The sequence below is a fragment of the Pelecanus crispus genome, chromosome 6, assembly GCF_030463565.1.
Source record: "Pelecanus crispus isolate bPelCri1 chromosome 6, bPelCri1.pri, whole genome shotgun sequence".
NCBI classification, from domain to species: domain Eukaryota; kingdom Metazoa; phylum Chordata; class Aves; order Pelecaniformes; family Pelecanidae; genus Pelecanus; species Pelecanus crispus.
Window position 1 is genome coordinate 1,767,566 of NC_134648.1, and position 9,814 is coordinate 1,777,379.

Genomic DNA, 9,814 nt, shown 5'->3' on the forward strand with positions numbered 1-9,814 from the left:
CGGGCGCTAACGAGCCACCAGGGTAGTTGGGGCGGTCGCTCCCCGAGCGCTCGTGCCCCCGGTGCAGCCGCTCTTCCAAACCAAGCGGTTCCTTGTAAAAACGGCGACGGTCGCGGGCACCGCCATCCCACGGGGGAATTTTCCTCTGTCGAAACAACCGCAGCCAGGGCCGAGGACGGGAAAAGGCTCCCAGGGCGTAACAGCGGGAAGCGGGAGAGGGATTTCCGCCAGCGGATTTCCCAGGTGGCCGGCGCAACGCCCGCGCTTTCAGGCTAAAGACGAGACGCGGGCGCTGGGCCCCGTGGGGACAGAAGGACGGATGTGACGGCGTCTTTGTGGGAGTGATGCGAGGTCTTGTGCGGGCAACGGGCTGATGAAAAGGGGGCGGACAAAGAAGGGGGGAAAAAAGGGAATAACGGGGACGAAAAAAGGGAATAACGGGGACGAAAAAAGGGAATAACGGGGACGAAAAAAGGGAATAACGGGGACGAAAAAAGGGAATAACGGGGACGAAAAAAGGGAATAACGGGGACGAAAAAAGGGAATAACGGGGACGAAAAAAGGGAATAACGGGGACAGTGCTCCAGTGGTTGGATCGGGGAGGGAACGCTGGAGATCGGCCACCCCCACCCCAGGAAGCCCCTGGCCCCCAGACAGACACTCTCACACGTCCGCCTTCATCTCTCAGCGTTCAATGATTTTAAAAAAAAAAACTATAGAAATCACCACTCTCTCATAATTCCTGGCCTCCGAAGCCCAGCACCAGCTCCACAACTCCCTTCTCAGCTCCAGCTTCAGCGAAACTTCCTCTCCTCCCACATGTAACGTTTCCCTGCGGGCACCTTGCGGAAGAACAGGCTGTTCCCTCGGCTCATGTTGCCCTGGAAGGGGGAGATGAGCAGCGCTGGGTGAGTCGGGGCTCCCCGGAGCCCCCGGCGCGGTTTTCCCAAACCCCTCAGGGCTCCCGCCCGGTTTTTCTCCACGAACCCGCAGCATCCCGGTGCCGGCTGCTTACCTCCCTGTGCAGCTGGCTCCAGCAATCCAGCCAGGAGGAGTAGGTGGGCGCGTAGGGGAGGAGGCCCCCGGCCAGCCTGGGGGAGAGACGGGAATTATTTCCACCCAGGATTGAGCCAGTGGGGTGGGATCCGGCCCCTCTGCCGCCCGGGAGCTTCGGAAAAGCGGTTTTGGGAGCCGATCGGGGGAGGAGGGACGCAGCCGTCGCCCGCAGCTCACCCTCGTAGCAGGGGAGGAGGCGGCGGCGGACTCACCCGCAGTTATTCACGGCCATCAGGTTGGAGACCAGGACGAAGGGGTAGGTCAGCATGCTGGCGAAGAACTGCAAGGGAGAGCGGGGCTGGTTGGCAGCGGCCCCCACAGGGATCCCCCCCAACTTCAAATCATGGAATCGTTTCGGTTGGAAAAGACCTTGAAGATCATCCAGTCCAACCATTAACCTAACACTGCCAAGGCCACCACTAAACCATTTAAGGGCAGAGTCATAATTTCATGTTTCCTGGCTTGGTGGCTGCATTATTTTTAATGAAAGTAAAACTAGGAATCACTGAGGTTGGAAAGGCCCTCTAAGATCATCAGCCCAACCATCAACCCAACACCCCCATGCTCACTAAACCATGGCCCAAAGTGCCACGTCTGCCCGTTTTTTGAACCCAAACTTCCCTCTGTCGGGGGAGAACAAGCCCCGAAAGATCACCAGGGACCCCCCGGGAGGGAGCCCGCTCCCGCCGGCTGCGTGCGGGGCCAGGCTACGTGGAGGCAAGGCCAAGGCTGTGAGCCCGCAGGGTCGCGCGCTTCCCCCACGGAGCATTCCTTCCCCCGCGGGCCGAGCCCGCCGGAGCCCAGAGCAGCGCCTGGCTCTGCTCCCCAGCCCAGCGGCCACAGGGCAGGCGGGATTACGGGAACACAGCGTTTTTCTGGGGAAAAGAAGATTCAATTCTCTTCGCTCTCCCCACGCGGAGACAGTGTTGCACGCACGGGTGTGTACGCATGCACACGCTATACTCACTCCAGTGACTGCCTGTGAGTAGCTCTTCATCTCGGCCACGGCTGAGACCTGCGGGAGGAGAAAAGGCACCTTGGACCCCCACGGAGCCACGCTGCCACCCCAAAATAGAGCCCTGCCCCTCCCCAGACTGTTCCCCCGCACCTCCCCCATCCCCTCACCGCTGTCACCTCAGCACCAGCGATGTTGCCGTGCTACCCCCTGCCCCCCGAGCGGGGTGCGGAGCCCGTACCCCGTTCTCCAGCGCGTACGTGTTGATGAGGTAGGCCAGCATGTTGCAGAGCCAGAGGGAAAGGATGTCCCCAAGGAGCCGGGGGATGAGGCCGCTGGAAAGAGAAGAGGCAGTGGGGACGTGAGCCTAGGGGAGAGCCGGATCCGGCTGCGCGGAGAGCCGGGGAGCAGCCGGTTGGGAGCGGCTGTTCGCCCGATGGCTGGGGGAAACAGGGAACTCCCCGCCCCGGGAGCGGGGACGCTCGCACAAGCGGTTTTCAAGAGGATGTGGGCACAGAGGGGAGCTGCCGGAGGGACCCAAAACAGCCGGCGCTGCCGAGGAAGGGTTACCACGCCGTTGCTCTGCTTTAACGTCACCCGCGCCACCCAGGGCCGGCGGCTACGAGGCGGGGGTCTTGCCGGATCCGCGCTGGGAAGCCCCCCCGGGGAGGGCGGAAGGGGAATCCGCGCGTCCCAGCGGCACCCGAGATGAGGGCAGAACACTTCTCGAGCCCAGCAAGATGAGCGAGCAGAGCTGCGGCGCCGCAGCCGGAGGGAGAAGCGACACCCGAGCGGTGGGCGAAGCCCGCAGGTTTTGGGGAGGGACCCCGCTTTCCCCCCCGTTGTCAGCACTCACGCGAAGAAGCCCAGGATGCCCTCTTCTCGGTAAATGGTGGTGAAGGCGCTTAGCGTCCCGCTGGGCCGGGGAGGAAGAGGAGAGCGGCGCGGTCAGAGGGGACCCCACAGGGCGGGCAGCCCCCCGCCCCGCAGCCCCCCGCCCCCCCCCCGTACCTGTACTTGGTCTCCCGGCCGATGAACTGCACCATGCAGCGCAGGGTGATGACTGCGGGCAGAGACAAGCGGTGCGCGGGTGGGCGGCAGGCGCAGGGACGCGCCGGAGCAACGCGGGAGTGACAGGCACCCCTCGCCCCGGGTCACCGGGCCCTCTGGAGGCTGGGGGGGGGGGGTACCTACCGTGAAAGGGGTGGGTGATGAGCGTGGCGGCAGAGCGAGCGACCATCTCTCGGGAGGTCTGGGGAGAAAGGGGGTGTCAGCGGGAGGGGGCCGGGGATGCGGGCAACAGGGACGCGACAGGCGGAGAGCCAGCATTGTACCAAGCCCCTCGCGCACCCCCGGCGCCCTCCTCCTCTTCCTCACCTCCTTGAGGACCTGCTCCAGCGAGGACATGGGCTCCTTCTTGCTGGCTCCAGGCTGGAGAGGGAAAGAGGCTTCAGGTGGGGAACAAGCCCCGAAAGGCACCGCTCCCTCCCCACCGTCCCCGAAAGGACCCAGTCCCCGCAGAGCATGGGCTCAGCGGCCCCCCCAGAGCCCTCTGCGCCGCATGCTTCTCCCTGGGGGCAGCACCTGATGGCGGGGGGCATCTGCCCGCAGCTTTGAGGGCCCGGGAGAGGGAGACGGGACGGGAAGGGAGAGGGAGACGGGACGGGAAGGGAGAGGGAGACGGGACGGGAAGGGAGAGGGAGACGGGACGGGAAGGGAGAGGGAGACGGGACGGGAAGGGAGAGGGAGACGGGACGGGAAGGGAGAGGGAGACGGGACGGGAAGGGAGAGGGAGACGGGACGGGAAGGGAGAGGGAGACGGGACGGGAAGATTCATGGGGGAAGCGGCCTCGCACCTACCTCAGCCTGTTCGGCCTCCTGGTACTGCTGGGGAGGAAAGGGCAGGGTGAGCGCGGCCGCGGGGGCTGGGGGAGGCCCCCCAACACCGCAGCGGTCAGACACGGGGTCTCCCGTGTCCCCAAATCCCGCCGGCAGAGCCCCCCGCCCCGGGGGCCGGCGGCGATGCGTGTCGTCCCCCCCCCGTCCCCGGTACCTGCAGCACTTTGCTGTGCACGATGGTGCCGATGGCGCTGGAGCAGAGGCGGGGGGTGAGGCCTTTGAAGAGTCCCGCTCTTCCGTCGACTTTCACGATGTGCTTGGCTGGGGGCAGCGGGGACCGGTCACGCCACGCAGGATCCCACCACCGGACCCCTCCCACCACCACCACCACGGGGGACCCGCACCGGGGGGCACGGGGGAGCGGACTCACCGTAAGCGAAGAGGCCGGGCAGTTGGTAGACCTGGCGCCCGAAAATGTTCCTCCCCAGGGTGGGCGGCAGCGGCTCGTACCCCACCTGCGGCAGGGACAGGCAGCCTGCAGCCGGTACCGGGCCCGGTGCTCCCCCCCGCCCAGCTCTCCGTTACCGGCCCCGCCTTACCTGCACCAGCACTTTCACGTACATGAGGGGCTGCGAGAGCACCGTCAGCCCCGAGCCCAGCAGCACCTGCGAGGCCGCGTCCGCCATGGTGCCGACCCGGCGTCACGGCCCAGAAGGACACGGCCGCCGCCGCTTCCGCTTCCGCCCTCCCGGTACTTCCGGCGCGCCCGCCAATCGCTTCCGGCCGCGGGAGGGGAGGGGGGGCGTGACCCCGCCGGGTCGCCATGGCGACGGGGCCTAAGGCGGCAGCGCGGCCTACAGGCCTGAGGCGTCGCCATGGCAACGGGGCCTACGGGGCCTGAGGCCTCGCTGCGGCCTGCGGGCCCGAGGAGACGCCATGGTGAGGGGGCTGCGGTGACGCCATGGCGAGGGGATCTGAGGTAACGCCATGGCACCGGGGCCTGAGGTGACGCCATGGCGAGGGGATCTGAGGTAACACCATGGCACCGGGGCCTGAGGTGACACCATGGTGACGGGGCCTGAGGTGACACCATGGCGAGGGGGCTGCAGTGACGCCATGGCACTGGGGCCTGAGGTGACGCCATGGTGACAGGGCCTGAGGTAACACCATGGCAACGGGGCCTGAGGTGACGCCATGGCGAGGGGGCTGCAGTGACGCCATGGCGAGGGGGCTGCAGTGACGCCATGGCACCGGGGCCTGAGGTGACACCATGGCGACGGGGCCTGAGGTGACACCATGGCGACAGGGCCTGAGGTGACACCATGGCAATGGGGCCTGAGGTGACGCCATGGTGACGGGGCCTGAGGTAATGCCATGGCAACAGGGCCTGAGGTGACGCCATGATGACGGGGCCTGAAGTGACGCCATGGCACCGGGGCCTGAGGTGACGCCATGGCACCGGGGCCTGAGGTGACGCCATGGCGACAGGGCCTGCGGCACCCACAGGGCCTGGAGGCCTCGCCACGGCCTGTGGGCCTGAGGTGATGCCATGGCGACGGGGCCTGAGGTGACGCCATGGTAACAGGGCCTGAGGTGATGCCATGGCGAGGGGGCCTGAGGTGACGCCATGGTGACAGGGCCTGCGGCACCCACAGGGCCTGGAGGCCTCACCACAGCCTGTGGGCCTGAGGTGATGCCATGGTGAGGGGGCCTGAGGTGACGCCATGGCGAGGGGGCCTGCAGCACCAATGGAGCCTGCAGGCCCTGAGGCACCATCATGGTGGCAGGGCCCAGGTGCCAGCAGCCTCTGGGCAGGCTGGGGACCAAGGGGGAGCCCCGGGGGGGACACAGAGCGATGAAACCAGGCATCACCACACAGAGGCACAGTCGCAGCGCCGCATTTAATCCCGAGCACAGGCGCAGCAGCGCGGGGCGGCGGGTGGCAAGGCCCTGCTGGGGGCGGGGACATGGGGACGTGCCCTGCACCCGCGGGCGGCAGCCGCCTGCCCACCCCACTGCCCACCCCGCTGCCCACCACGCAGCCTGCCACGCTGCCGGGACGGCCCTGTTTTGACTCCTGGGGCTGTATCCTGTGAGGAATCACCGGTGGCGCCACGGTGACAGGTGCTCAGCGGCAGCTGACGGCGCAACACCGCGCTCGTGCCACCATCCAGCTGAGACTTCCCCGTAGCGGTGCGGCGGCCATCCCCTGCTCCAACTGCGCTGGGAAAGGTCACACCGGAGCCGGCTCCGGGCTCCTCTCCCGCCACGCTGCCTCCCCTTGGGGTGCTGGCGAGAGACGGCTGCCTGTGGGTCCTGGAGGGCCCCGGCGTGGCCTGGGGGGGTCACAGAAGAGGGGTCGCACTCTCTTGGAGCCCCACAGGTGCTGGCACCAGGCTGGGACAGCGCTGGGGACAACTGTCCCTGCAGGACTGGGACTGGGTGGACCGTGCTCGTGGGTCCATGCTCACTGGGACACTGGCACGGCTCCGGTGGACAGCATTGGTCCGGCGCTGGGCATTCCTCGCTCTCCGGCTCTGCAGCCGCTTCCTCCTCTGTTGCTCACGCTGTGCCGGATGGCAAAGCAGTGCCAGGGCATCTGCGCACCGCGAGGCCGCGTGCCTCCCCAGAGCTTCATCCCTCCCGCCCCAAAAGCGGCAGCACCCAGGGACTCACCGGCTGTACTGTGCCGTGGAGGTGAACAGGGGACCCATCGGACACGGAGCTGTCAGAGCCGCTGGTGCTGTGCGGGGCAGACGACTGCCTGCAGCCCCCGCCAGCACCGCGGGGCTCTGCGGGACGACGCAGCTGGGACGTACCTGGACTCGAGCTCCGAGGGGGAGACATCGCTCCAGCTGCTGCCAGAACCCAGCTCCCAGCCCAGCCGCTGCCGCAGCAGCACATCCACCTCCGACAGGCACTGCTGGAACTGCGGGATGGAGCCAGCATCACCAAAGCCCCGCTACAGCACCGGGACTGGGCTGGGTGCCACGGTTTGAGCTGCGGGTACTGGCCCACCTTGGCAGGATGGGGGTCGCAGAAGTCGAGCAGGGTGTCGCAGAGATGGTAGCCCAGCGACTTGAGGTCCTCCACGGTGAAGTGCGAGCTCCTCCCGCCTGGAAGGGACAGGGGAGAAGGAAACAAACAGCGGCTTCCCAACCCGGGGACCACCCACCTGCCGACGCACCCGACACCGTCACTGCCGGTCCCTCACCCAGCGTGGAGCCGCCGAAGGCCACCTCCATGGTGTAGCTGTTGGAGACGCCCATGCGCCACATAACGACCCTGCCCGTCCCCGCTTTGCTCTTCTGCACCTTGAACTTGCAGCTGGGGAAGGAGAACTGGGGCCAGCCCCGGGATCAGCACAGCGGGGGGACATGTCCCCTTCCCCAGCCTCGCGGGGACACCGCGGCAGCACCTCGGGAAGCAGCACAGTGACCGCGTTGCCCACATCAGCAGCTGGTGTCACTGTGAAGCTCGGCGAGGATGCCACCAGCTTCAGAGCGTCCCACCTTGTCAGGGGTGTTTTTGCTCAGCATCAAGGGGAAGACGCGTTGGCGCAGCCGCGGCCCAGCGCCGGCCCCGCCGCCATCGCAGCCATACATGAAGACGTTGTTCTTCCGGCTGTGCCCATGGAAGTCGCAGTACAGCACCACCTCCCGCTCCACCAGCAGCCTGCATGCATCTGGATACAGCCACCGGCACCGCCGTGGGAGTGGGACCATCACGCCAGCTCCCCGCGCCCCCGCCTCACCTCTCGACCATGGCCCGCAGGTGCCAAACGCCGGGGAAGGAGCCGCGGAGCGCCGTCCCGTAAGCTCTGTTGGGGTCCCGGCCCGCCAAGGAGCAGCGGGAGTTGCCCACCACCACCCCGTCAGGGTTGAGCATGGGCACCACCTTAAAAATGAAGAGCCGGCGCAGGAGCCGGGCATCGGGGTGGGCGCTGAGAAGGAAATCGAGGAAGCCCCGCATGGCCCAGGAGCCGCCGCTCTCCCCGGGGTGCGCGCGGGCGCTCAGCACCACCGCCCGCTTGGCCGCCGCGCCGGCGGGGCTGGTGATGCTCAGCAGGTAGACGGTGTTGCCGGCCAGGCTGCGGCACAACTCCCGCACCGCGCAGTACTGCGAGCGCACCGGGTCGCCCGCCAGCGCCCGCAGGTAGCGCTGCAGGTCGGAGTAGGTGTAGGGGTAGGAGTGGGCGAAGAAGCAAGTGTCGCCGTCGTGGGGGAAGCGCGCCGTCCAGGAGAGGCGGAAAGCGGACGGTTCCTCCCCGCCGCCGTCGCCCCGGTAGTAGCGGATGTCGGCGCCAACCCGGCGCCAGCCGATGCCGCGGCTCTGGGCGTCCCGCTGCGAGTAGAGCAGCGGCCGCATGCCCTCGCCGTAGAGGCTCTTGGGCTTTGCCAGGTTGGCGATGGTGAAGCGGTAGAGAGGGTCTCGTCGGGTGTTTTGGACGCGGAAATAGAACCACTGGGTGTGCTTGGCGGTGTATAGGTCCGGCCGCAGCGTCAGCATGTATTCGTAGGGACCCCTGCATGGTGGGACGGGCCACGCTCCGGCTCCCGGCCCCACCACCGGCCCCCCTCGCCATCCCCCCGGCCCCTCTCTTACACCTTGACGGCTTTCTGGAGGTTGCCGCTCTCGAAGCGGGATTCAAAGAGCAGCGTGGTGTCCTGGGGACCCTCCAAGGGGACCGCTGGGGAGGAGAGGGGGCCCATGGCCCCCCCGACCCGAGCGCGGGTGAAGGAGGAGCCTGGGGGTGCTGCAGGGGGAAGCCCGGAGGGAGGGCGATGGGGGCCTGGGGAGACCGAGGGAGCACCCGGGGGTGCTGCCCGCTCCTCGCTACCTGGGCTGAGGTGGTAAACGACGGTGCCCTGCTCCTCGCCAAGGGTGGCCGGGGCCCACTCGTGGCCCGTGGGCTGGCAGAAGGGCTCCGGTTCAGGGGGGACCCACTCTGGGGGGGGTGTGAGGGAACAGAGATGGGTGCCATGGGGATCTGGCGCAGGGGTGAGGCGGGGATGGGTGGAGCGCTCCCTCACCGATGTGCTCCATCGTCTCCTTGATGACTTCGCACTCGATGGGCCAGCGGGGAGCGGGCAGGGGTCCCCGCGCCGAGAAAGGGGCGAAGAGAGCCCGCGGCTCCCCCGGGGACCCACGGCACCGCGCCGAGGGGACCGGCGTGCCCTTGCCGGGGGGCAGCTCCCGTGCCCCTGGGGCTGCAAGGGGACCGGGAGGGGCTGGGTGGCTGCGGCGCGCTTCCGGCTCTACGGCACAGCTCCGGCAGAGAGCGGGGAGATCAGGCTGGAAAAATTGGGATGGGGACACCCCCAAAACCACCCGCCACCCCCAGGCAGGGACAGGGAGAGGCTCCCCCCGGTGCTCTCCGTGCCGGGAGGACGCAGCCCCAGGCCCCGCAGCAGCACCAACACCAGCGCCGGGGGGCAATGTGGGGCTGCGGGGTCTCACTCACGGCTCGGCTCCTGCCCAGGACCCTGCGGGCAGCGGGGGTCGGCGCTGCCGGTGCCAGCGCTGCCGGGTGCCTCGGTGGGGTGCTGCTCGCAGGGGCCCCCCGGGGACTTGGGGCTCTGGTGCCCGCCCGTCTTCTGGCCTTGGGGACAGCACCGCTGCAGCCCAAAGGGCCGGGGGACGTGGGGGGATGCGGCCCCGCGGCCAGGGCTCACCTCGGAAGTAGCCGTAGTAGCGCAGGTGGCTGCAGATGAAGCTGTCATAGGGCTCAGGGAGCAGCCCTCCCCCAAACCCCCCCAGCACCCCCTCCCCACCCCGGGCAGCAGGGTGCCCCGAAGGCCGCATGGCTGCCACCGGCGCAGCAAGAGAATTCTGCGCTCCCGGCAGCGCCGGGGAGCTGGGACGCGGTCGCTGAGCGACGCAGCCAGCAGCAGGGAGGGACGGGGCGGTCCCGGAGCGGAGCTGGGAAAGGAGCCAGAGGGATTTCGTTATCCTGGCGGACAC

At 68.0% G+C, this 9,814-nt stretch overlaps 2 protein-coding genes across 5 annotated transcripts; both read right to left on the minus strand.

Annotated features, from left to right (window-relative positions):
- Positions 1–676: 676 nt before the first annotated feature.
- On the minus strand, positions 677–4,536 carry MTCH2 (mitochondrial carrier 2). Of its 4 annotated transcripts, none has more exons than XM_075712296.1 (13): positions 4,450–4,536; positions 4,281–4,365; positions 4,065–4,171; positions 3,872–3,898; positions 3,389–3,442; positions 3,206–3,263; positions 3,023–3,074; positions 2,868–2,927; positions 2,253–2,346; positions 2,024–2,071; positions 1,269–1,336; positions 1,016–1,091; positions 677–881 (listed from the first exon to the last, which is right to left on the minus strand). In XM_075712296.1, the coding sequence occupies exons 1-13, from the start codon at positions 4,534–4,536 to the stop codon at positions 795–797; spliced, it is 903 nt and encodes a 300-aa protein (XP_075568411.1). In that variant the 3' UTR covers positions 677–794. The 4 variants fall into 4 exon arrangements, with proteins under 4 accessions (XP_075568411.1, XP_075568413.1, XP_075568412.1 ...); XM_075712298.1 differs by having other exon boundaries at positions 3,389–3,435; positions 3,868–3,898; XM_075712297.1 differs by having other exon boundaries at positions 3,866–3,898.
- Positions 4,537–5,625: 1,089 nt separating this feature from the next.
- AGBL2 (AGBL carboxypeptidase 2) lies at positions 5,626–9,655 on the minus strand. Its single transcript, XM_075712234.1, has 14 exons — positions 9,526–9,655; positions 9,315–9,452; positions 8,884–9,060; positions 8,691–8,798; positions 8,456–8,606; positions 7,605–8,375; positions 7,363–7,525; positions 7,065–7,191; positions 6,869–6,966; positions 6,670–6,779; positions 6,515–6,593; positions 6,284–6,405; positions 5,955–6,130; positions 5,626–5,666 (listed from the first exon to the last, which is right to left on the minus strand). The coding sequence occupies exons 1-14, from the start codon at positions 9,653–9,655 to the stop codon at positions 5,626–5,628; spliced, it is 2,391 nt and encodes a 796-aa protein (XP_075568349.1).
- Between the last annotated feature and the right edge of the window lie 159 nt (positions 9,656–9,814).